The sequence below is a fragment of the Pelodiscus sinensis genome, chromosome 28 (genome assembly GCF_052426305.1).
Source record: "Pelodiscus sinensis isolate ZL-2025 chromosome 28, ASM5242630v1, whole genome shotgun sequence".
NCBI classification, from domain to species: domain Eukaryota; kingdom Metazoa; phylum Chordata; order Testudines; family Trionychidae; genus Pelodiscus; species Pelodiscus sinensis.
In genome coordinates, this window is record NC_143079.1 from 3,888,529 (window position 1) to 3,916,383 (window position 27,855).

The following is a 27,855-nucleotide window of genomic DNA, read 5'->3' on the forward strand; positions in this document are numbered from 1 at the left end:
GATAGTTGAAAATATCGATCTATCTATCCCCCCATCTCTCTATTCATGCATCTATCTCCATCTATCCCCATACACCCCCCCATATCTATCTCCACGCACCCCATCCATCCATCTATCTATCTGCAAATGACTGGGCCTGTTTTTGTGAGTAAATACAGCTTGAAGAAGTGCTGCATTTATTAGCTGATAGTTGCACTTAGGGGTTACTCACACAATACTGTCATACAAGACAGCCCTTCTACTACTGGCAATCATTACTAATATAGTAATGTAGTTTAAATGTATTGCTGTTGTATTTAGAGATAGTAAAAAGATAATCACAGTTGTACTATATGTGCATTAGAGTTATATCTCTAGCCAAGGAGAAAACATATATATATCAAGGTAGGAGGCCTGTGTGCCCTATATATATATATATATATATATATATATATATATATATATATATATATATATAAACAAAAAAAACTAGAACATTTCCCCTGCATTGCCCAGGACCCACCCCAGGGCAGCATAGGGCACGCAGGCCTCCTACCGTGATGCCTGGGCCTGACCTGGGATTGGGGAGGGTCGTGAGCATAGCATCCCTTCACTCAGACCTCTACCTTTCCACATTAGGGAAAACAATAACATTCAGGGCACATCCCATTTTTCTTGGCACAACCAAAACCTGATCTTGTTTTAAGTTATGATAAGACGAAGCTGCCTGCCAAAATTGGTGGTCCTAGCTCTTACTGTTTAGGAGGAATTCTTGAATAAATGGACTCACAGACAGACTCACGGACAGATACACAAATCAGATAGATAGATAGATAATCTCTGTCACATGCAAAAAATACATGTGGATCTTGACTAGATTGTGATGTAAATATACCTTTATAATCCATATAATGCCACCTGATGAGATAGCTAAAATAAATGTTGATTATGCATCCAACAGGGAGGCCAAACAATCAAGGGATCCTTCCCGTAAGCACAGCTAATGGAACATTGCACACTCCAACATTAAACACATTCTTTGCTCCTAAGCCCAAAGAAATAAAGATTTTGCTCAATGAAAAAGTAATAAGATGAAACAAACAAACACAGAAATGACCCGAAACTTGATAAACTGAATATTGACCAAGTGTTTTCTTGCTCATGGCTCAGGCGTGGCTTGACAGCAGCCACAAAATGGAACATCATGGCTATCACAGATCAGACAGTCAGAAGGAATTACCATCAATGAACCAGAGAGGATGTGATAATTTATCCTGTTTGCTGACTCTATCACTAGGAGCCAGAATCCATTAGTCATATTGATTCCGGATGTTCCACCTTAGCTGATACAGAGCTGCACACAATGACAGAATCAAGCTGTCCACATCCTTCATTGTTTTACTTTGAAAGTAAATGAGTTTGTCACTGAAATGCAGTCGCTCCCACATTCACTAAATCCTTCAGAACCAGAGAGATAAAAGATCCTTTGTCAAGAATATACAAACTCAGACCGTAACCCTGGTGCTGGGGATACTGAAGTCTCCTCAAGTTGCTTCATGTAGTGAGAATCACAGATATGAACCTCATATCATTTAAGGGCAAGACTGCAATGTACTGAGCATTGCAGAATACAGTGCATTTTTGCAAGAATGTGGGTTACATTTGCATTTACAAACTAAGGGACTAGTTTACCATTTTCTGATCTTAAATAGGAATGGAGACTGAGATTTGAGAAGCCCAAGGTAGTCAGCCACACGGGTGTGCCCAAATCCCTAAGACCCCTTTGACAATTGCAGCTTCACATATTGATACAGAATGGAAATGAAATACTACAATATTTATTAGGGTCTAGAGCAGTGGTTCCCAAACCTTTCAGCATCATGCCCCCATTTTGATTTTTAAGAAATCCTCCCCCCCCCCCGCAAAAAAATAGCAGCAAATCTTGTTCAGCAATAAACAAATAAATAAATAAACAAACAAACAAACAAATAATTGGCCTTTTAAGAGCAGAGCAGGCATTGCCCTTTTAAGGCAGCCATTTTGAAGTCTTCCCCAGCCAGCCTGAGCGGGCGGATGTACTGGGCTCTTTCTTGGGAGGGGATTGACAGGGGCGCTCCCCCTGGAATTTCTTCAGCCCCCCCCTCCAGTTTGGGAACCTATAGTCTAGACGGTGCTTGGTCCTGCTGTGAGGGCAGAGGACTGGACTCGATGACCTCTCAAGGTCCCTTCCAGTTCTAGAATTCTATAATATTGGTCTGGTAGCATCTAAAACACACTTTGCCCTTAACTTTAAAAAAAATGGATGCAGGGGAACTGAAAATCCTACTCTCAATCCTAAAGTTTGTCCCATACAGATACTCTCTTGCACTCATAAAGACTTCTATTAAAGCCAGCGGGGCTTAGCAGAGGCACCGTGATGCAACTGAAGGAAGAAAGCCCGAAAGAGCAGAATATTCTAACTGGGTATTATTTATACCTAAAGGGTGAAATGTAAAAGAGAACACAGACGAGATACAAAAAAAGCAAATATTCAGTGCACACAAAGAATATGGGGGTTGCAAAGTGCAGCAGCAGGAAAACCATACAGGTTTTTGTTTGTTTGTTTTCTTTTTAGAGAGGCGTTTCAAGAAATACAAGAGTGGAGAGTATGAAGTACAGAGAACAAGCATCTAGAGAAGGAGCCAAAGTAAAAGGGCAACTGAGGAGACAGGCTACATTGAGGAGAATCACTTGAGTGGTTGCATGGGAAAGGAAACAAAGGGTTTTGTTCTGTGTTTTACTCTGCAGAAACAGGGCACTTCAGCACGAAAATATGAATTACACGGCTAGAAAGGCGGATGCCGTGAAAAAGAGTAAATCTTTACTACTTGTCTCCTGAACCGTATGGCAATGCCAGCATCAGTGCAATACAACTTGAGAACAATGAACAAAAGGCTTTCCCTCCCTCCACACACTGTTATAGTACGGATCCTCTAATGAGCTGAGAGTAAGTGATAAATATATGCATATCAACAGAGTTCAAGTTCAGGGGAAAATAAAAGCAGCCATGCTAGGAGAAGGGTATCTACAGACATTCCTTTGCAAGAGCTCTTCAGCTACAGTCGTCATGATACCGAACACCAGATAAGCACAGGTTACTAAGGCCATGTTTTCATTGAACACAAGATCGACCCTGCTGCAATCGATCTTACAGAGTTTGATTTAGCGAGTCTAGTTAAGTCTTGCTCAATCAAACTCGGAGCATGCCCCTATTGGCATCTGGTACTCCTGCTTCTGCGGGGAGTAAGGGAAGCTGACGGGAGCATTTGATCCCATTGGCCTCCCACTGTGGGGACAGCAGGGAAACACAAAACAAAGTACGTCAAATCCAGCTACGTAATTAACGTAGCTGGAACTGCGTCTCTTGATTCGACCTTCCCTTTTAGTGTAGACCTGGTCTAAAAGAGTAGGTGCTGCATGTAATCCCTTTTAAAATGACAGTCCTGCCCTGTTAAGTGGGTGGGAGGGTATTTCTGTGCAGGTATGCCACAGGAAAGGTGCTTCTCGGTGTAGGTACTTGATACAGAAGGTATATAGTGCCCAGATAAATGGCTTGGGAAAGGACTTAAAAAGAGGCAATCATTAAAGGAACAAAGTGGCTGGGGACGCCAATGATTAGTATGCCAGGGAGCTGACTCCCAACAAGGGGCGGGGTGGATGGTAAAGTCCCAGCAATGGATTTTTTGGAGGGACCTAGATAGGAAAAAAGGGGGAGCTGGTGGGCCCTCCTCCCTAGTATGGTAAAGTCCCAGAAATAAATTTGCTGGAGGCACTTGAATGAAAAAAAAGAGGGGAAGTTGATAATAGCCTCCCCGGGTAATTACATAGTGAACATGGGGCTACCTGCTCTGTCAGGTAGCCCCAGATCTCTAATAAGAAAGTTGCGGCCTGATTAAACCCACAGCAAATGTCCTTATTTTGGGACAGCGTGACAACAAGCACACTGCAAAGGCCTCCGTGGATAAAGCATTTCCATCACAACTGGGAGGACTGGGAGAAAAGCATCAGAGTCCACAAGCATCAGAGTCCAATAACATCTACTGAGGGTCACACCACCCACATCAAATTTACCTGTGCGGTGCTAGGCACTATGGTCGTAAAGTGATATGGAAAAACCTAAAATAGATGTAGAATCCTAGAACACTGGAACTGGAAGAGACCTCGAGAGATCATCAAGCACAGTTCCCTGACCTCATGGCAGGACCAAGCACCATCTAGATCATCCCTGATAGACATCTATCAAACCTGCTCTTAAATATCTCCAGAGATGGTGATTCCACAACCTCCCTAGGCAATTTATTCCACTGCTTAACCACCCTGACAGGAAGTTTTTCCTAACATCCAATCAAACCTCCTATGGTGCAATTTAAGTCCATTGCTTCTTGTCCTAGCTTCAAAGGTTAAGAATAATAATTTATTTCTCTCCACCTTGTAACAACTTTTTAGGTAGCTGACAGTTGTTATATCCCCACTCAGTCTTCTCTTTTCTAGAGTAAACCATCCCAGTTCGTTCAATCTTCCCTCACAGATCGTGTTTCCTAGACCTTTTGTTGCTCTTCTCTGGATCTTCTCCAATTTCTCCACATCTTTCTTGAAATGTGGTGCCCAGAATGTGACAATATTCCAGCTGAGGCCTAATCAGCGCAGGGTAGCCTGACTTTATGGGCAAAGCCCAGAGAACCGTCATGGTCAAGAAGAGTTTTGCAATGGTCACAGCCAGAGTCAATCAGCAGTAGAAGCCATACAAGGATCAGCCCAGACTCAGAGCTAGAAACCATGCCAATGGTCAAAGACAAAATCAATACCTAGGTCATGTTAAAAGAACAAAGCCAAGCAATAGGAGCAAGGAGAGAGACCCAGGTGAGGATAGATGAGCTTGGTCTTAGGAGACTAGTCAGCAACAGACCTAGCAACTAGTTGCTCACAGACAATGGGTGTGGTAGGAAGAAGAAACTTTATGCTAGGAGGTGACCAATCAGCCACTCACTGTTAGCTAGCTAATCCTGCTGACACCTCTTCGTGGGCTATCATCTGCAGTTTGCTTCTCTTATTACCTTCATTGTGTACCTTCATTGTGAGCATTTTTAAGAGCAAAATACAGACACACATCTAAGATGATTCAACTGTCTAAGGGGTTCCTACATCTCTTGCTGTTGATAAATTAGAACCTTTATTTTGAACTCATGGCACAGATTGAACTGACCTCACCAGAACTTTAATGAAGAACCAAGTGCTAGTATCAGGAGCAAGATCTGAAGGTGGGAACTACAGCCCAACCCAACAGCAGCTTTGGCCAAGTCAACATCCTGTTAGCATCATTATTGTTCAGCAGTAAGAAGCAGGAATCTCTGCATAATATGTGCTACCAAGCTGACTGCTAAGAAGAACAAAACAAGTGAGAAACTGCGATCAATAATAGACTTCATCAGGCAGCATCTGAAATCTGCAAATGATCAGTCATCATGCATACGGAATCATGGGACTATTCCACATCATCACGTCTTCTTCCTAAAGGATGGCCCTGGCACCTGATCCAGAAACCCCCTCGTCTTCCCACGTTTGTAGTTTAGCCAAGAGCACCTGAGCACAGAGGAGTCCGTGTATGCCGGTGCACGCAACTTGTGCCGGTGATCAGTGTAGCAACAGACTTTTGAACACATCAGACACAGATTCTGAGGGGGAGGAGAAATGTTTTCCACTATAGGCAAATGACTGGGGTTGTTTTTGTGAGTAAATACAGCTTGAAGAAGTGTTGTGATTAGTAGCACAGAGGGGTTACTCACATAATACAGTCATACAAGACAGTGTACAGCCCTTCTACTACTGGCAGTCATTACTAATATAGATGTAGTTTAAATGTATTGCCATTGTATTTAGAGATAGTAAAAAGATAATCACAGTTGTACCATATGTGCATTAGAGTTATGTCTCTAGCCATGGAGAAAACATTAATTTTACGAGAAGATTTTCCCTGCATTGCCCGGGGCAAGCCCAGGGGCAGCATAGGGCATGCAGGTCTCCTGCCATGATGCCCAGGTTCAACCTGGGATTGGGGAGGGCTGTGAGTATAGCATCCCTTCACTCAGACCCCTTCCTCTTTGTTAGGGAAAACAATCAAATTCAGGGCACATCCCATTTTTCTTGGCACAACCAAAACCTGAACTTGTTTTAAGTTATGATAAGAGGAAGCTTCCTGACAAAATTGGTGGTCCTAGCTCTTACTGTTTAGGAGGAGTTCTTGAACAAATGAACTCAGACAGACAGACAGACTCACGGACAGATACACAAATCTGATTAGACAGACAGATAGATAGATGTAGGTGTAGAAATCTTATCTTCATGGAAAATACATAAAATATGCCACTTGGAGCTAACCATATCTCACACATTCTAGAACAGTACTATTTTAAGTGCCTGGCTGCTTTATCAATTGTATTTAGAAGCGTTCTTCCAATTTTGGTCAAAATCAAAATCAGACTGTTTCTACAAGTGATGAGCTCTTTTTTGTGATTTTATGATTTTTTTTTCAGATTGGATGCATGATGATATTTAAACATTACACTATATCAAAAAAACCCGACACCTCCGCCAGCATCTACATCCACTCTGATGATGAACACCAGATATATTCCTAATGTGTGCTAGCAATCTTTTTTTTTTCTTGATGATGGGTTACCCTTTAGTGCCTCAAATAGAACCGGATTGGTAAACTATAACACTTAAGGTTTTGTGCCTGAATGATGGATGTTCCCAGCTGTGGGCACCCTTATATATATATATATATATATATATATATTTTATTTTTTTGCTCAATAGCATTCTAGCTGTCTAAGCTAGCTACTGAAGGCTGACTGGTAATAAATGGTTACCTTGTTCTGAAAGGGTTCTGAGTCCTGTTGGCTTCTCATCTAACATTGCAATCTATGTATCTTCATAGAGGTCTTGGACTTTTCTGCATGGTACAGTGTTCGGAATCCTTTATATACCTTCCTGGCCCAACCACTACAATTTTTCTGTATCTTGCGTTTATTGGAATTAGCTAAAAGGGTGTGAGTGCCAGCTCCATCGTTGCTGAATGCCAGGATATATTTCCCACATCGTTTTACAACTACCCGAGAACTAGCTGGGTTCAGCAGGAATGACGCAGGATAGTCTGACATGGTGCTTCCTAGACAAAGAGTATGGCCAAAACAAAGAATTCAGAAATGGTGAGCTCTCTAACTGGTTTACAGACAGAAAACCTGCTTCCAAACAGACGTGCACCTAAACCTTATTCCCTGTGCATGGAGAGCACAGCATCCCTCCAGGAGACTGTTCTGAGAAGAGTAGAAAACTTGCAGGACCATACATTAGGGGAGTTTTTGCTGATGTCTGTTTTCCAGATAGCGAGCACACCTATTTCAGCCTGAACTGTGCTCCACATGCCAGAGACAAGTCTGAACTCACGGCCACAGGGCCTTGGCTAATACTGAAAACACTGAGGGGGTTCATGCCACGTGGTCCGTTTCTTATCTTCCCTCACTAAATGATGGGAAATACACTTCAGACAAAGGCAAGAGGCATAATCTAAAGGTCAGCTCATGTGAATGTGATAGAGAGGGTGTCTCTGTGAGCAGGACATGGATTTTTCCACTAATAATGGAAGGAAGCCATAATTAATAATCAGCATATAAAGGGCGACGCACACAGCCAAGCACATGCACAATCGACTACATATTTGACAGAGTTTGTCTGTCTGTGAATGGGTCTGTCTGCTCAAGAACTCCCCCTAAATCACCACGTAGGCAGTTCCTCTTATCGTAGCTTAAAGCAAGGCAAGCGTTTGATTGGACCAGGACAATGAGAGGTGCCTGGAATGGGATTGCTTCTCATAACATCATACTGAAGAGAGACAGATTCTCCAGGCAGGTGAAAGAGGCTGGCAGCAGAAAACCCTCCCCCACTCCATCCAAGACTGCTCCAGCCCTGAGCCTCTGACCTGCAAGTATCCTTTAGGGAGAGCTTTTTTTTTCTTGGCGGGGGGGGGGGGGGAGAGGGTTGAAGCTCTCTTACCCCAAATTGTATGGGGATATTGCTGGCTGTTCCCCTTTGTCAGGGAGCCAGGGGGGAGTGCACTGTTTGCTGCATTCCTCACTCTGGCTGGGGAGTGTGAGTGTAGGTGGCAGATAAACCTGGACTTGCCCCAGATGCGGGACATGCCCCCCTCCCCTGGCTGTGCCCACTGGAGCTGCAGCCACCATGACGATGCATTTCTTACTTGCCCCCAAGCTGCTACGGTGAGACTGAAGTTGTCCTCTCTCCACTGGGCAGCCTGCATTCTGAACTCCTTCCCCAGCCCCGCCATTTTATTTTCCAAAAAATGAAAAATGAATTGAGTTAACGACCCGACCAAAGCCAGGTCAATCTTCTAATAAGAAAATATAATAAAAACCTGCTTAAGAACAAAAGCAAAACAGAACAACACAGATAGGATCATGGCACGGCTTAAGGGCAGTCTTCTGCAGGGGCTGGTAGACATTAACACAAGTATTTTTTTAGGGACCGGCTGACACGGCTATCCAGGAGGTGAGAGAGAGAGGTGATGTTCCAGACCCTAGAATTCAAGCACTTGCCCTCTCAGGGCGCAACAAGGGTAGATGGACGGGCCCCTCGCATGTCAGAAAAAATACTCCAGTAGGGTTCCTTCAATACAGCCACAGCCTTTGCCATTCAGGGCTTCCAAAGCCAAACCAATCCAGATTAATCTCAGTCTCCCACTTTGCTGGCGAGCCCGGGTTTCATTTCACTGATCGACTACAAGCAAAGAAGCGATTTGGTTTTGCCTACAGGATGCATTCAGCTGCTACATTGGCTTGTCCCTTGGAAGCCGTCCTTTCCGTTCACTTCCCTCCATTTCAGAAACAACAGGGATTTCTGGGGTGGGGGCGTGGGGGAAGGGACTGCAGTTGTGTTTGAACAATTCGTTTGGTGGCTCATAGGATCACTTACCAACAGAGGCAGACACCCTGCTGTGTTCGCACGTCTAGGAGGTTTGCGTTCACTTCCACCGGGATCAGAATGCTCATGGCTCTGGTTCTAATGCACACCTGGCTACTGGGAAGGTATGTACACACACACACACACACACACACACACACACTACACCTGAACTTATGCTGGTGAAGTTAAATACAACAGGGCAAGGGTGAAAAACTCCATGTTGTTTTGTTTCCTGGGACCAATAGCACACGTCACTATCACGAGGAGTCTTTAAAACATCACTGGCACAGGGAGAAATTCCTCCCTTCTCTGGGTAGCCATAAGCCATAGCAGTGGCCGGCCTCACTTACCAGTCCTGAGGCACAAGCCAGAAGAGAATTTAGCTTCACTTCCCCCTGACATACAGGACACCACGGTAAACCAGGAGTCACTCCACGGAGGTCAGGGGTGTTTAACAGTATAAATGAGAGGAGAATCAGAACCACAGTCCAGTTTGGCAGCTAACAGCACTACCCTAGGAGATCCAGAAGAGTGCTGAATTTGTTCTCATAGGCCTGGTCTATGCTAGATCAGGAAGGTCGGCTTAAGGTACGCAACTCCCACAAGGTGAAATGCGAGGCTGGAGTCGGCTTACCTTAAGCCAAGCCTGGGCAGCACCCCCACTATGGGAGGCTGATTGGAGCCAACACTCCTGCCAGCTTCTCTTACTCCTCGCAAAAGGAGGCATACCAGATGCCGGAGGGAGCTGCCCTCAGTGTTTGATTTAGCGGGTCTATACTAGACCCGCTAAATCGAATGCCAGAAGATTAACCATACACGTATCCATAGTGTGCCACAATTGCAATATCACAGGCATTCTTCCCTAAATGTGGTCCCTACAGCACACAGTTCCTAAGCATATCCACAGGGAGAATCTGTTGTGGACATAGGGAGCCAGAACGGAATGGTCCCCGGGCCCTTTCAGAATCAACAGGGAAAGGCCTGGCTCTATTCCCACCACCCTCATGCCAGCAGACAGAGCCTCTGCTAGGTTTACATCAACATTTGCCACAGTAGAGGATTACCAGCTGTTCAGAGTTACACACAAAAAAATAATAATCCAGCATTCCAGTCTCATAAAATTTGCACTGCTTTGGGTTGGGTGCCGACGCCTGCCTCGCAGCTGCTCGGCAGCTCTGTTTTACTTGCTGTTCCAGCTGGCCAGAAGAGCATTTGGTTTATTTTATTTCCATTCTCCTAGCACGGTGGCAATGCACCAAGAATGCCCACAGCGGTCCAGCTACCGCCGAAAGGGAAAAGGCACGGAATTTGCCTCGCCTTGTCCGGAGAACAGGGACGCGGCCATATGCCCAACAGGGAAGACCGAATGTGTGCCGAATGCTGAACGTGCTGAAAGCTGAGGAAACCTCATTCCTGGAAGCACATCCAACCCCCCTCCGAAAGCAGTACGTTTGAGGGAGAGAGCTAAGTTGCTCCTGGACAGATGGTGTGTGGGCTTTTCTTCTCACATCTATAGGCAGAGACATATGGTAAACACCCATCTCTGCGGCTGAAGAATTTAGAAGCTCTCCATAGTCTCCTGGGGCCTATCTAAAAGGAGAAGGCACTGGGTAATACAAGAGTTATTCCACTTTCTTACCAACTGTTGCTGCCTGAGGCTTTTAGTATTATTAAGAGGCAGCACACTCCATCGTGCCACAAAGTTTGCCATTGAGTTCTTGAGAAGAACACACCTATTTAAAGAAAGGCTCCTTGATACAATTTGTATTTAAGTCCTAGCTGGCACAGGCAACAAACTTGCTGCTGAATGAGTTAAGGCAGCATTTTGAAGCAACATTAAAACGAGGGCTGCTTCAGCCGGATTTGGATCCATCTCTGTGCAACGTTACAGCTGAATTATAGTACTTCAGTTCCTTTTCGGCATACCTGATTATTTGCCTTTACTAATGTGTAGTTCAGCTTCAAGGCTATTTCCTGAAACTAAACTGTGAGAGCACACAGAACACTGACAATGCGACATTAGCTTCTTTGATTTGCAAATTAACTGGATACAAGCAAAAGCACATACTCCAAAGCTTTGAAACTGTTCTCCAGTCCTCCTCTAGGAAATTAACATTCAAAATATACTGAATCTGGTATCTTTCAGCGTTAGTGGACCGTACGTATGTGGCAATTTGTGTCATTTGTGGCATGGATGCTTCTTTTTTAACATCTCCACGACAAGCTATAACTTCTCTTCGGCACCTTTACATGGCAGAAGAAATAATTCTAGCGATGAAGATTTATATTGCTGGCCCTGGGCAGGCTCAAATGATTAACTGACGTGGATCTAAATTTCATTCTGGTTGTAAAGCGTTTGATCATGCAACACTCTTTAATAGACAGCAGAGGTTTGATTGTGTCAGTCAGTCACAGAAATAAAGAGATCAATAGATTATCTGGGGACGAGCTCAACCACACGACATGATGGCTCATTGGAAAAATAATATTCCTGATTTTTCACCAATGGAAATAGAATAATTAGGACCTTCTATAGGGATTTGGCCAAATAATGGCATGATGATAGGAAAAGGGCGTGAAATCTCTTTTCTACATTGTTTTCTATTTGGGTCCAGATTCAAAGTTTTCTTGAAAAAAAAAAAGATGTCTGTACTAAAAATACATAATACTATTCAAAAAATGATGATACATGGAACTGTGGAGTTTCTAATGCCATAAAAATTGTGGAGTTTCTAATGCCCTTTCATACATTATAAAGCCAAAAGGGACCACTCTAATTAATGCAACCTCCAGCACAAATACAGGCCTAAAACTTCCCTGAATTAGTTCCTGTTTGAGCTAGAGCATCTTGTATTGAGAAGAAAAGATATCTAGTCTTGACTAAAATTGCCAGAGATGGAGACTCTGTCCCAACAACCCTGGGTAAGTTGCTCCAATGATGAATTACCCTCACTTTGATGAAGGTGCATCTTATTTCCACTTGGAATTTGCCTAGACTAAACTAGAAGCTGGTGGGTTGTATTATACCTTTGTCTGCTAGGTCAGAGAATCTTCCCAGATTGATTCTCTGTTCCCATGTAGGTATTTCATGGACTTTGACCTTTCACAGATCCCTTCACATCCTCTTTGACAGCTAAATGGACTGAACTCCTTGAGGCTCTCTTATTAGAAAGGCAATTATTTAATCAGTTTCTCGGCTCTTCTCTGAATCCTCTCTGACCTTCCTGTGGACCCCAAAACCGGGCACAGTATTCCAGCAGCAGTCACCCCAATGCCAAATACACAAGCAAAAGAACTTTCCCCATCCTAGTCGATATTTCTGTGGCTGTATGTCCAAGGATGCCATTTGCTCTTTTGGCCACATTGTCACACAAGACACTCACATTCAGCTCATTAACCAGAGACGCGGCTTCCCTTTGCGTGCTGAGGGGTTTGTCCAAACTTCACCATGTTACACAGGGCCTAATGCAAAGCCTTGGAAAACTACAAAATTGCTACAGAGCACACTTGGTGTAAATCTACAGCCCAACTTTGCTTAGTCGGGATGCTACCGATTTTCTGAATGCCTTAGTAGCCCATTGACTACTTTGCAACCCTAGTGTGGTTCACTGTCCCATGAAGTGGCAGTGAGAGGTAAGAACAAGGGAGCTCTACAGCCTAAACTGAGAGCCAGCTGGCTTTATAGCCCAAGCTATAGAGGCTCCTATACTAAGCTCCAGAGATCCCAGGTTCAAATCAGCCAGGCAGTTACACAAAACCAGGAATTTCAGGGAAAAAAATTACCAGTCAAGTTCCTTATTGTCTGTAGTATCCTAGTATATTTATCCAGTGCTTCTCTTCCTTTCGATCCCATTAGGCTTCTGTAACCATGTTAGACATTCTAATCAAATACTAATTATCGAAAAGGTCACCGTTTCCAGACCCCCGATGTACAACTCATCCCCCACCCTGCTGTCGCTACCTCAGATTAAATTGAATGTACAACCTTCACATTGCAGTAACCGTCTGGAAAGCATCAGCCCGCGCAAAGCCCATAAGCCCAAATGAATGAGTTTCCATGCACAAGCTGCACGTAAGCTTAAACTGTTTACTGAAGAATTATCAGGTTTCCGCAGCATGGGATAAAAGGTAACAGGCTCACCAGGAGCAGCTCAGGCTAGTGTAGGATGGCTTTATAAAACATCCAGTTGTAATAGAAGTACATCTCCCCCCCCCCCCGCAGTCTAATATAATCCCACTGACTTTCCACTTAACAAATTACCCTTCTCGCTTCCTTTGACTTCAACACACACAGCCTCACCCCATTCCCTTTTGGATCCAATCCCCACTTTTTCTCTATGCTACCACGGAGCCTGTTTGCTTCCCGGCCTTCTCCTTCACAGCGATGTGAACAGCCATCCCCTTTCTCTCATGTCCCGATTCATATCAAGCTTATGTTGATGGGTAACACTCCCTATAGACAGGAATCAGCTATTGATTTGTTAATTAATCCTATATCTGAAATCCCCTCGATCTATTGAGCTCTGGGTAGCACACACTATCAGCAAAAGTGATGGACAATCCCCAACAAGTGGAAGGGATCAATCTATGAACTCCCTTGCCCCATTTTCCAAGGAGCTCTTTGCAGGTTCGGTACCATATTTGGCTCTTTTCCGCATCCCGTATATGTTTAACTTAGCAAAAGGAGTCAACCCCACACCAAGGATGAAGGGGGAATATTTAAGGTTGGCAAAAAGGGATTCAAGCTAGCCCGTGAGAAGATGAGATTAAGAAAGGGGAGTATTAAGAGTGAACCTTGAAGAGGGATGCAGAAAGGACTTCCTGATAAGGAGAATGCATTTAATTAGAAAGTAATCTTGAAGTTGTCTGCCTTCAAAATCTTCTGAGAACTCTTGCTGTGCTATGTTGCCTACAAAACTGGATGGGAGTCACAGCACGCCAACCACCCAACCGTCTTTGTGCTTCCTTTTCCTGCTTTATCTACCTCTTGTTTCCTGTCCATACTTCAAATGGAAGCTTGCTGCTGCTTCTTCTCTCTTTTTTTTTTTTTAACATGAAGGAACCACCTCTGGGTGTGTCTACACAGCAAAATCAGTTTGGAATAGAGACTGTAATTCTGAAATAATTATGTGAGCGTCTACACAGCCATTCCGTTATTTTGAAATATTTTCAAACTGATGGACGGCTTATTCCGACTTCTGTAAACCTCATACTACGAAGAATAACGCCTGTTCCAAAATCGCTCTTTCAAAATAGGCGTGTGTAGACACTCCACTGCTGCTATTTCGAAATACAGGCAGTCCCCGACTTACGCGGATCCGACTTATGTCGGATCCGCACTTACGAACGGGGCTTTTCTTGCCCCGGAGCTCATGGGCGGCAGATCGCCACCCGTGTCCTCCGGGGCGAGAAAAGCTTCTCCCGGTTTCCCTGGTCTTCTGGGGGGGGGGGGTCCAGCAAAGCCGCTGGACCCCCCCAGCAGACCAGGGACACCCGAGCAAAGCCGCCCAGGCGTCGGGACTCCCCCGCCTGGGCGGCTTTGCTCCTGTCCCCCTGGTCTGCTGGGGGGGAGGGTCAAGCAAAGCTGCTGGATCCCCCCAGCAGACCAGGGACACCCGGGCAAAGCCGCCGCCTGGGGGGGTCCAGCGGCTTTGCTGGACCCCCCCAGCAGACCAGGGGGACAGGAGCAAAGTTGCAGAGCATGCCCGCAGCGGCTTTGCTCTCTGTCTCCCTGGTCTGCAGGGAGACGGGGAGCAAAGCCTTGGAGCACGCCCGCAGCGGGACAGCCCAGGCGCGGTTTTGCTCCTGTCCCCCTGTTCTGCTGGCGGGGGGGGGGGTGCAGCTAGTGTCCCCCCCCCCCCAGCAGACCAGGCTTTTCTTGCCTACCCCTGGGGTAGAGCAGCTGGGGGCTGCCGGGTTGGTCCCACAGCGCCGCTCCGGACCAACCCGGCAGCACCCCAGCTGCTCTGCCCCAGGCGTCCCCAAGTCAGGCTGCTGAAACTGACCAGCGGTTGACTACAGGAAGCCGGAGGCAGAGTTGCTCTGCCCCAGGCTTCCTGGAATCAGCCGCTGATCAGTTTCAGCAGCAGCTGACTTGGGGACGCCTGGGTTTCTTAAGTTGAATCTGTATGTAAGTCAGAACTGGCGTCCAGATTCAGCCGCGGTTGAAACTGATCAGTTTCAGCAGCGGCTGACGCCAGTTCCGACTTACATACAGATTCAATTTAAGAACAAACCTACAGTCCCTATCTTGTACGTAACCCGGGGACTGCCTGTAGCCCCTCACCAGGGCCATTCTAAGTTGTTCCTCCTGGGGCTCTAAATCAAGATAGCACGTCTACATTAGGGAAGCCTGCCTCGGACTAGTTTGAGGCTTCCCAGCAGTGTAGATGTGCTATTTCAAAATAAGCTTATTCCGAAATAACTGTGCAGTGTAGATATAGCATCTGTGTTAGGTGTCCTGACAGCATCTAGCACCAGCACCATGAGTCCCTGACGTGTGTCTGGGGTCCCTCGGCATCCCTACGACACTGATACATACTAGCTTCCCAATCTGACATGCGGGAGCCTGGCTACTGTTTGGTCAAACTTCAGAAACTGTATTTCAGGGGATTGCCCAGCACTGGCAGGGAGATCAAAATCCCGGGGATTAGAGTTGGAGTTGGCTGAATTAGGAGCGACTGGAATTGGATTAAACAGGCATTTGCCCCTCTCTGAATCCAACACTTGGTGCTTAGACAGGAACCGGTCATCAAAAAAATGGGTTTTCAATGGTGCAAAGCATATCATGGACTAAATCTGCCTCACCATTCAGAAAGATCTGGCTTCTTCTCAACAGCTTCCCAACCAACTGATAAACAGCCCTTGGCCCTTGTTAGAGAATTATTAGGAACAACAATAATTACTTGTATTTTTGCAGTGTCCAGGAGTCCCAATCATAGACCAGAACCCCAGAAAAGACTCTCTACCCCAAGGGAATTAAAGAGTTTACAGACACAAGGTGCAATTGCCACAGACTTATTTGAATTCGGTACCCAGTTTCCAAAGGCACTGAATTAGTTGGAGCAGGCTGTTCACCTTCATGTGAATAGAGTTAGCCTTATACAATGAGCCCTCATGTAAAGTTTTATTGACCAAAGCAAATATGACCTGTTCAGATTTACAGGCTTTATTAGGAGCAATAACCATTTTACAACCAACATCAGTAAATCAGGGTTTATTGAGAGCTCTACAATTTTAATGTGGGGAAAACCATTAAACTGTTTGCTTTTCTTCTGACATCATTCCTAACTTTTTATGAAAGAGAGATTTTCCATTTCATTGGGGAGTAGGAAGAAGCACAGTATGGAATAAGGAATTGTTCTGAAAACAACACACGGGTTTTGTCTAAATAATGAGAATACGAAATGGTGAAATGGTTATCTTTGGTTAGCACCATTCCCATCATCTTAAGGTAAATAAAAATGATAAACCTATGCCAATTAGTAGTGTAACATTCAATATTCTGCATAGACTTGCTCTGAACTTACAGCTGTGTGGCCAACTCTTGCAATTTTTTTTTTGAGTCTCACCATATTTAGTGTTTCCTTAAAACCCCAGCTTTTAAAATCATGAGATTGCTGGAGAATCTTAACTTACTTTAAATATATATGTATATATATATATATAAATTCCTAGCTCTTCCTGTTTCTTGAGAAAAGTGTTAAGATGTCAACCCTAAAGCCTCAAAACCAGGAAGGTAAATAAAAAGAAACCAAGTTCTGTAGTTTTATATCCCACATTTTTTTAAGCCAATCATGATTGTTGGAGTCTAATTTTATGAGTTTTGAACACCTATGTCATTCAGCTACTCCGGCTTCCACCCTGAACTGTCCCAAAAAGCTTGCCCTGCGTTCACCTTGTAAGAGTTGGATTTAATATCACAATGGCTAAGCAATGGAACAGTTAGGGCAGTATGGAAATATTAGTCATTGAAGGCTTTGAAGGCTAGGTTGGACCAACACCTGTTAAGGATGATCTAGGTATATTTAGTACTGCCTTAGTACAGGGGGGTGGACTAGGTAACCTCTTGAAGTCCCTTCTGATCCTATGTCTCAATGGAAGTGTCCACACAGCAACCTTATTTCGGAATAACGACAGTTATTCCAAAATAACTATGCAAGCATCTACGCAGTCATTCCGTTATTTTGAAATAAATTCAGAATAATAGACAGATTATTTGGGTTTCTGTAAACCTCATTCTATGAAGAATAACACCTATTCTGAATAGCTATTTCGAAATAAGGCGTGTGTTGATGCTACACTGCTGCTATTTCGAAATAGCTCCTCACCAGGGCGATTCTACGTTATTCCTCCCCGGTGCCTCCTGGGCCTCTAAATCGAGATAGCACATCTACATCAGGGAAACCTGCCTCCAACCAATTTTGAGGCTTCCCTGTAGTGCGGACGTGCTATTTTGAAATAAGCTATTTCAGAATAACTATTCCGGAATATCTTATTCTGAAATAACTGTGCAGTGTAGGTCTAGCCATTATGATTCTATGATTTAATGCTTCACCTTGTCAATTACAATTAAAAGCTCAGGGGAAAGGGAAAGGGAGGAAGTGTATGTACCAGAAGCTCTGAGTGCCATAATACAAAAAATAAAAACTTACAACACTGATAAATACCAGCAGCATTTAATTCAAATGTACCCAATTCTAACGTAATTACCTGAACAACTGCAATGACTCTATTCAACACTTCTGCTAAGATTCACTCCAGCATTCTCAGATGGTTCCAAAGAAGATATAACCTCTCCTTTCCATTCTCCACAGCTGGTGGGGGTAAGGATCTCTCTCTCCCAACCTATAAAGCCTTTTCCCACTCTAAGATTCAGATGATCATAGAATCATAGAATGCTAGAACTGGAAGAGACCTCGAGACGTCATCGAGTCCTGCTCCCTGCCCTCATGGCAGGACCAGGCACCGTCTAGATCATCCCTGATAGACGTCTATCCAACCTACTCTTCAATGTCTCCAGTGATGGAGATTCCATAACCTCCCTAGGCAATTTATTCCAGTGTTTAACCACCCTGACAGGTAGAAAGTTCTTCCTAATGTCCAAATGATCCATGATGTACATGCTCAGAAGATGAAAGGTTTTAATATGCTAATCTGAGCCATTAAGGGCTACCACAGAAAATTGCTATTTAGGTGAGAATTCAATTCTGGTAAGAGAAATGTTGAACAGTCAGAAAAGAACACGCTACTGCGCCTAATCTCAAGCAATGCCCCTTTAATGCTTTAATAATAAAGACGGCAGCATGTGAAAATCCACTGAGATTACATCAGGAACATAGTTGGCCCAGTTTGTTTTAAAAGGCAGTAATTGCATAAAAATGCGTAACCAATTACTGAACATTATCACACTTTCCAGAGCTGGATATCTATTTTCATATGGAAAAAGTACTGATAATTCTCAGCTCCTCGGTAAAATTCAAAACATGTTGGCTCTGAATCACCATCATTTCTTACCCCCTTTCCTTCAAATTACTGAACTCCAACAGTGAAAATGACTTTTGAATGTTTAGCTATTTGCAACTGGAAATAGCCAAATTTATATAATTGTTCAGTTCAGCAAACCACACTTGCTAGGTTGGATAGCATTTATTTACCCAGTGGGTTAAAATTTGTCCTTTGTTTCCAAAGAAAATGCCTGAAATTTGTATAATTTTTCACTTACACACTTTCTGCTCACCCTGAAGTCTGTATGTTTGCAGAATAAATGGCAAAAAATGAGTCTCCCAAGGACAGTAAACTGAGTAGTGGGTAAAATTAAATACAATGGAGGTAGACGCAGTAGCAGAAATTCTCTTGAGAAATGAGTGCTAAGATATGTAGATGCACATTCCCCTCCTTCCAACCTTTATTTCGAAGTGAGCCCGCAATATATCTTTTAATTTGTATCCCAGTTTGCCTCGTTTCTCAACTCTTCCTAGGTTTCTGATGGCATCTGCCCAGCATGTTTTCTCTCTAACTCAGAGACTGTGTGCTTTCTTTCTTTGCAGTTTATTTCCCCTGCTTCTTTTGTCCCTCCAATTAATAAATGCCACAGTGATTTGAACTGAAATCAGAGACAAACAACTTCTGGTTGACACCAGATTTTCTGTTTATCAAAGGACGCTAAATAGCGGCACCACAGATGCAGCTCCGGCATTTTGGAGCTCTAAATACAGCATAGAACAGTGAGGGCTAGCCCGGACTCTGAGCCCAAAGGTGGTCAGCCAGCTACCTCGTACTCTACCCAGAGGTGAAAGGAAGGGGGTGCACCCTGGTGCACAGCTCCGGCAAGAGCAGGCTGAGCTGCGGCAAAAGACAGCTGGGAGCTAGTTAAAAAGCAGGCAGACACCCGGGTTGCAACAGGACAGTGTCTGTACAAAATTGTAGGTTACTTTCACCGCTGACCGTAACTCCGACAGGAAGTTGACAACACCATCACTTTGCGTAGCTGTGTGTATTGATCTGGGACCACTGTCCTTCCCTGGGGTACGGCTGAACATCTTGCTATTCAGAGAGGACATTCCATCGATAACGCAACAGCACTCCAAGTAGTTATGCCATGCAGTTCCCTGGGCATTTAGTTATCCCTAGGGCTTTGCATTCTGGGCCCTCCCTCCGTTACAGAAAGGATGTGGGAGCATTGGAGACAGTCTAGCGGAGGGCAACCAAAGTGATGAGGGGGCTGGAGCACATGACCTACAAAGAGAGGTTGAGGGATTTGGACTTGTTTAGTCTGCAGAAGAGAAGAGTGAGGGCGGATTTGATAACAGCCTTTAGCTCCCTCAAGGGGAATTCTAAAGAGGATGGAGAGAAGCTGTTCTCAGTGGTAGCAAATGGCAGAACAAGAAGCAATGGTCTCAAGTTGTAGTGGGGGAGGTCTAGGTTGGATATTAGGAAAAACTTTATCACTAGGAACGTAGGGAAGCACTGGGATGGGTTCCCTACGGAGGGGATAGAACCTCCATTCTTAAGGGTGTCTCTACCCAGCAAAGTTATTTCGGAATAACAGCCATTATTCCGAAATAATTATGTGAGCGTCTACATAGTAATTCCATTATTTCAGGATAATTTTGAAATAACGGACAGCTTATTCTGACTTCTGTAAGCCTCATTCCACGAAGAATTACATCTATTCCAAAACAGCTATTTCGAAATAAGGCGTGTGTAGACGCTCCATTTCTGCTATTTCGAAATAGCCCCTCACCAAGGCCATTCTAAGTTATTCTTCCTGGGGCTCTAAGTCAAGATAGCACGTCTACATTAGGGAAGCCTGCCTCGGACTCATTTTGACAACTTCCCTGCAGCGTAGACTTGTTATTTTGAAATAAGCGATTTCGGAATAGCTATTCTGGAATAGCTTCTTCCAAAATAACTGAGCAGTGTAGATGTTGCCTAAAAGTTTTAAGTCCCATCTTAAAAAAGCCCTGTCTGGGATGGTTTAGTTGGGGTTGGTCCTGCTTTGAGCAAAGGGTTGGACTTGATGACCTCCTGAGGTCTCTTCCAGCTGTAGAATTCTACACTGACAAGTCCTATACCAGAAAGCAGAGAAAGTAACATCAACACCTCAACCAAAATGATCATTGCTTCCAATCCACAAACCTCAGTGCAGTGACACCAGAATTGGGATGTAAAGCAGCTACTGTTCCCAAGACTTTTTGGAGACAGATGAAAAAACAAGTGAATCATCCGAATGGACGGTGTGGAAATGCAAGAAGAGCAGCATAGCAGCAGTGAAATTGAACAGCAGTCTGCAGTGTGGATCTTGAGAGAGTCACTTCCCCCCCTTATACCAGGCATGAGTTTTGGCCTCTTGCCCATTTTAAAGTAATACAGAGTGGGATTGAGAGAAAGGGAGTTTGCATGGGAGGGGTGATAACTATTTTACCCCAACCTGCCTGTGCTATTCCAAACTGCTATTTTGGCAGTGGGTGGTTAAGTGAGAGGGAGGGCAAAGAAATGTTCAAATAAGCACTTCCTTTTGTTAAGTAATTACAGATTTCATCTGGAAGAAAGAACCCCAAAGGCTCAAACATCACCTGCCACTTTCTTGCAAAGGGAGAACCACGGCGAGACAAAGGCTTAAAAAAACTCACATCCCTCAGAACAGGTAACAAACGTAAAATGATCAGAATGCAAAATGGACAATTGGTTTGATCCAGCTGCACTCCGGGGCACAGCTGAATGCTCGGCGAAGTCAGTTTGTATGCTGGGCTTTGAACATGGAGGACACTCAAAGTGCTATGTACCGTCATTATCATTTCATCAGTTCTTTATACACTCACCTTTCACCATTTCAAAGTAGGGGCTACCAGCTATTTCTCTGCTTTTGATTGGTCAGAGAAGATAACACCATGTTATCATGCAGTGTCGTATATGTAGCCTCTAAAGGAAATACTTAATTCCAGTCACCCTAGAATTCTCATGGGTGAAAAGGCCAGTTCTAGCAATATCTCCCCTCTCCCGCTGCTCCCCCCCATTATTGTATTCCTTTGGTACAATTTAACTCACAACAAAAAGTAGAATTAGAACTGGTTGGGGAAAAAATAAAACTGGCTTTTTGAAAGGGCTTTTTGTTTGTTTTATCATCTTTGTCAGAATTTCCTGTATTATTATTATGCAATGAAAATAATAAACTGGAACATTTTCCAATCTCAACACACATTTCAGGTCTAAAAAAGAAAGTTCAGTTTAGGTAAACACGTTCAGTTTTCATATTTCTGTGTTCAAACAAAGTAATTTAACGGGGAAATGGTTTTGCATCCGAAACAAAAGCAATAGCTGGGGGAAAAAAAGCAACTTTGATGAATGTTTTGGTTTTAACAACATTGCAAAAGGCTCTAGAATAGAAAGTTGTAATGACGCCGGATTTTTACAATGGACTCCAGTTGATCTCTGCCCTCTTCCTGCCCCTCCCTCCCAAATACATCCAATCCAAAAAAAGACCAGCTAATAACCATGTCAAAAACAGCAGCTCGTCTCTCACCTCAGCGGCAGGTACTCCCTCCGGTGGCCGGCAGTGCAGAACAATCATCCCTTCAATCGGAACCTCCTTCCCTTGCGGGTCTTGCTCAAAGTTTTTCCGTAAGTCTGCGAAGAGGAAACGGCAGGTGTTATAACAGATGTAGTTAATCTGAACTACTATACAGCCCAAATGGGCAGCTCTCCAAAAGCCATTTCTCATGCTGTTCTAGATGTCGTGAAAGACGCTAACAATAAGACAGTTGTTTTCTACCAGTATTTACGTTCAAAGCACTTGACAAACATTGACTAATACCCTCCCTGGAAAATGGGCGTGGAAGCTTTTTTTATCCCTCTGGGCAAACCAAGACAGAAAGAAGTGACTTGGCCCAGGCCACACAAGCGAGTTCGGGTTAGAACTTAGAACTTCCTTTCTCCTACTCTATCTGCATCCCCCTCAAGCCATTCTGGCTGTCACAAGGTGAAAAATAATACCTCAGGAATGCTACATAGTGATACTGAAACAATGTTAAAAACATCAGTGTTCACATTGGGGAAAAAATAAGTCAACAGATATTATTTAAAAACAAAATATAGTTGGTCTGTATTTTGTGTCAGGATGATTCATTAGAATGCCCATCATTAACTACAGTTACGTCTGACTAGATTTGCTAATGCAACAAATATTTACTTATAAAACATTGCGCCCAAAGGTTCTTTGGACACTTAGTAATAAATATGCAATTTAAAACAAGGCGGTTTAGGGTGGACTATAACTAGTGTGGAGACAGGAAAAGGAAATAAGAGAATTTGTGTGCAGCCATCTTGGTCTTGTTAACAAGAGAGCAAGAGTCAGGCTAAGTCTGTGGCCTGACAACGCGAGATCTGTAATTAGACGCTGCCTTTGCCTCTCGCCTCCATACGGAGATAAGGATAGAACGCTGACTCTGGCAGGGACCTTGAGATAAGGAGCATCTGGGTGGAACTAAATAACTGTTAGCCATTGGTGTTTGTAATGGGAAGGAGACTAATTGTATTCGAAAATCTGCCGGGGGGGGGGGGCTTCCCCCCTGTCCGGACCAGTTTTTCCCTTGCTGCAGCTCGTAATAAAACTGACTCTGGCTACTTGTTGCTTACAAACTCAGAGTGAGGACAATGTTTTCTTCCACACTAGCAATTTGAAATCCATGGAGACACTGCTGCGAATTATGACAGTTCGTCCAGTACTTGACTGCATGCCCAGAGATAATCATCAAGTGGTCCCACCCCTATTAACCATTCCTGGCTTCTGACAAACAGAGGCTAGGACACCATTCCTACCCCTGCTGGCTAACAGCCATTGATGAACCTAACTTCCATGAATTTGTCTAGTTCTTTTTGGAACCCTGGTAAAGTCCTGGTCTTCCCAACATCTTCTGGCAAGGAGTTCCCCATGTTGACTGTGTGCTGCATGAAGAAAAACTACCTTTGTTTGTTTTAAACCTACTACCTATTAATTTCATTTGGTGACCCCCTAGTTACACAAGTAACTCAACTAGTATGAAAAGCATGAAAAAACACCCACACAAGATGTCCCTAACAACCAATCTAACACCAATGGCAAGGAAGGACAACTTGAGGCTTACATGGGAGGATGCCACCAGAGTGCAAATTAGGATAATCATCCTGGATGAAATTCCCTCCATATAGGGGGGTCACCACAAGATTCAAGCATCACTTTAGCTCCCCTTGCATCAAGTTTTGATTACTTAAGCAGTGCTGAATGTGGGCACCCCATTTTCGATCCCCATATCCATATGGGATTTGTCCCTCCTTGGTATTGAGCCCAAGCTCCACAAACGCAGATTCTGATTCGACTTCTACAAGCCCAAAATGGGACCGCCAGGCTCCCCCATGCAAAAGGCAGGCCTGTGGGTGGGATGCACAGAGGGATGCAGACAACTGGCAGAGAGCCCAGAGGTGCCTCCCATGGTCATACTTCAGGTTTAGAAGGACGAAAGACAGATGCGGGCAGTAGGATCCACCGTCGGATAAATTTCTCCTCTGAAGGTGCATGCGACGGCAACAGGCTACTCTGTTAGGGCAGCATTCCCTGCATCACTCCTCCACACCCTTGCAAAAAAGGAGCTTTCCTTTTCTTCCCCAAGGAGATCCCCAGGGGACAGGTAAATCTCCTTCTGCTCAAATCTTCCTTCCTGATCCCTCTCCACAGAGGTGCCAGGCTAAGGAAGCAGAGGATACTCAAGCAGCCTCCCCCAGCGGTTCAACTTCTGATGTTCAGCCTTGGGAAAGAATCCCTTTACCCACGGAAATCCGTATGCCGGAATCTGGATTTGTCCGGACACATTCCTTGCAGCCCTGCAAGCTCACGAGAGACCAAACACATCACGTACCACCACATGCTCCATGTTCGTCTGTTTCTATTGCACAAAGTCGTTTCCTTTAAAACAGAGTGCCTCAAATTCCATGGTGGATTTATTGATTTAATTTTCTCCAGTGCTTACAACTTCTTGAGATATGTTCCCCCTTAACCAGCAGAGGTCCTGAATCAGTTACACTATTATACATTTTTATAAATACATGAAGATTTGTTTTACCAAGTCAACCACTCACTGGAAAAAAAAGATGCAAATATCACAGTTATGATTCCCTTTTAATTTTGTTGTTCTTTCCATGCAAGGCACTGTAAAAAGAATATTGGTTGCCTATTTACTATCAACTTGGGCTTGAATAAAGATATCAGCTGGTTAGCATACTACAAAGACAATTTTCCCCACTTTTGATATTCACATTTCCACATCAAAAGCTATGGATGGGACACATCCAACCTGACTTAATTAGCTTCATTAACACTGGTCCTACAATTGACCAGCCTTTGCTATATGACATATCCTGGATTCTGTAATTTCCACTCCAACTCATCTGATGAAGTGGATTTTATCCAAGTAAGCTCATGATCTAATACATTTGTTGGTCTGTACGGTGCCACAGGACTGCTCATTGTTTTTTAAAGTTACAGATGAACATGGCTACCCCTCAGACTATTTTGAGTCCTATTCATTAATTCTTACAATACAAATATGCTCACAAGGGCTTTTATTGGTAGCAAAATGGGAGTGACATTCACCCTTTTGTTTTCTCTGCCTTCCACGTTGTTCTACAAAAATAGCTACCTGCTGTTTCAGAGAATTATAAACCGCAATACTGCTTCAAATTTATGATTCAGAATCACAGGTTCTGAGTGAATCAAAAGGCCACACACCAGCCAGTGTAACAGCAAGTAACTGTGAGCCAGGTCTCAAATGAAATACTACTGCTCTCTGCACATTCTCAGCCAGGGTCCCCATGGGGCTATTCCTCGAGTCAAAAATCCATGCTCCAAATTAAGCAACTGGGCTGTTCATCGCGGACAACCTGTCATGGGTGCATGACAAAATAAACTCCTGAAAATTCACAGGGGGTATTACAGAATCCTAGCCACAGGCTATTCATTTTGCTTGCCTGAACTGTGCTCAAAGTCCCTCCTTCTTTGGTGCTCTGTTTTCTGGGAAGTGCTATTGTGTTGTCCATCCCACCCCCAGGACAACACTCGTACATCACAGCAAATGGTCAACGAAGCAATGCCATTCTCCGGTGCCTGCCAAATTTGCAAAATATCCAGAATTACTTACGAGAGGTAGGTATGCATTATGCAGGTGATCAGTTACCACCATGATCAGTATGATAGACATATATAAAAAATACAAATAGCAAAACCAATCTGTCTACTTCAGTTCATTACTCGTTCTCATTTCACTCTGAAAAGGGGGAGAAAAAAATCATAGCACAGAGAAAAGTCAATAAAAATTCAATTCAGAATAATAGTCTTTTTCAGCTCAGCAATACGGGGGAATTATCTGCTCATTCAATGTTATGACAGTTAACGCAGTGAAATAAAAATTGAATTTACACATTCAAACTAAATCAGCCAATGACAAATCAGTCACTTATAAAAATCAGGGGATGGGTTTGTTATCCAATTAGCTTGCCCAAATGCTTTGTTTAAATTGGTTCTGCCAAAGAAGCATCATTGTAGAAGCAAACTCCAAAGCCATTTTCATCTTGGCCAAAAAAGGAATTTGTAGTTAAGGCAAAATATCACTGTGTCTACAGTCATTTCTGTTTATGATGCTTACATAATTTTGCTAAGCATTTATGGTCTTCAGATGGGAGAAATACGGTGCCCATTTTACAGATGGGTAAAATGAAGGATAGAAAGGAAAACTAGTTTGTCTGAAGTCACCTAGTGAGTCAATAACTGAGCTGGAAATTGTTTCCTTCCTTTACAGCCCTTCTTACATAGGGTACGTCTACACAGCATGGCTATTCAAAATAAGCTATTCTGAAACAGTTATTCCGAAATAGCTTATTTAGAAATAGCACATCTACACTGCAGGGAAGCCTCAAAATTAGTCCGAGGTAGGCTTCCCTAATGTAGACGTGCTATTTCGATTTAGAGCCCCAGGAGGCACTAGGGAGGAAAAACTTAGACTGGCCCTGGGGAGGGGTTATTTCGAAAATAGCAGCAGTGGAGTATCTACACACACCTTATTGAGAAATAACTATTTTGGAATACGCGTTATTCCTTGCAGGATAAGGTTTACAGGTTTTGGAATAAGCATCCTGTTATTTCAAAATTATTTCAAAATAACGGAATGGCTGTGTAGACGCTCGCATTGTTATTTCGAAATAACGTTATTTATCTCAAAATAATGGTGCAGTGTAGATGCATCCATACTGATTAACAATATTGGGTATTTACCCAATAACCAGAAGTAGTGATTTGAAAAGAAAAGATAAACTGGGACCACACCAGAGTTGGAGAAAGTACATTCTTGAATCCTCAACTAACAGCAATGCTGAAAAACACAGCTCCGATCCCTCCAAGAGAAAAATGCACCCGATGTAATTTTAAAGTGAAAACCAGAGGAAGCTTTGAGTACCTCCAGTCACAGACTACTCTGTGTTATAACACTCAAATTCTGATACTGTCCTTTTGGCGGTTTGATTTTGATGTTCCCCCTCACTGTAATGCTGCTGATTGTGTTTCCTAGTTTCTCCTGCATTGAGATAATGATCTGTTGATTGTGAGTGATAACACTGCAGTGTAGCAATTCTTACATGAGGAGCAGAGATGGGCTGAGACAGAAATAGCTCCTCTGCCTAAGGAAAACTATGCCCCTTCTCCCCAGTATTTTACAAATACTGTCATGATTCAACTTGCCTGGTAGCTATGGTTTTTGTATATACTGTTTGGGTGCTCTAATCTATGGTACAGTGGCTACCATGAAAAGAAATCAACATTTTTCAGCCCAGATGAGCCGTATCTGCAAAACCAAAGCCTTTCTCCATACTTAGTACAAAAATAATGGCAGTGTGCATGCTAACTTGGCAAATAATGATTTTTCCCCCTCTGTGGTGACTATTACAACTACACTGACTTCTGTGAAGTAATAGCAGGGATGAGTCAGGGATGAATTCAACCTTCAGTGCAAAGCTTGGAAAGAAATGTATTCTAAACGCATTCTTTGCTTTGCTTCTCAGCACATCGGGGTGTCTTTCAAACCCATCTGAGTACAAGCAAGTGAAAAAGATGTTTTGGACATAGTTTAAACAGCATAGCTTACTATACAGGCTATTACAGCAGGTCAGAAAACAGTTAGCATTTTACTATGAAAAATACGGGAAGCACCGTAGAAACTCAGAGTTGTGAACACTTTGGGGAGGAACGTAACCCCCAAAAGTCTGCAACTCTGAAGAAAATGTTAGGGTTGTTCTTTAAACATTTACCGTGTAATGCTGACTTGAAACATTACTATG

At 43.6% G+C, this 27,855-nt stretch overlaps 1 protein-coding gene across 1 annotated transcript in view; it reads right to left on the bottom strand.

Moving 5' to 3' along the window:
* Positions 1 to 27,855, bottom strand: part of UNC5D (unc-5 netrin receptor D) — a 364,515-nt gene that overhangs the window by 132,786 nt on the left and 203,874 nt on the right. Inside the window, exon 7 of the mRNA XM_089773737.1 lies at positions 22,022 to 22,125. Within this exon, the coding sequence (XP_089629863.1) occupies positions 22,022 to 22,125 (104 nt within the window). The remainder of the gene's footprint in view (positions 1 to 22,021; positions 22,126 to 27,855) is intronic.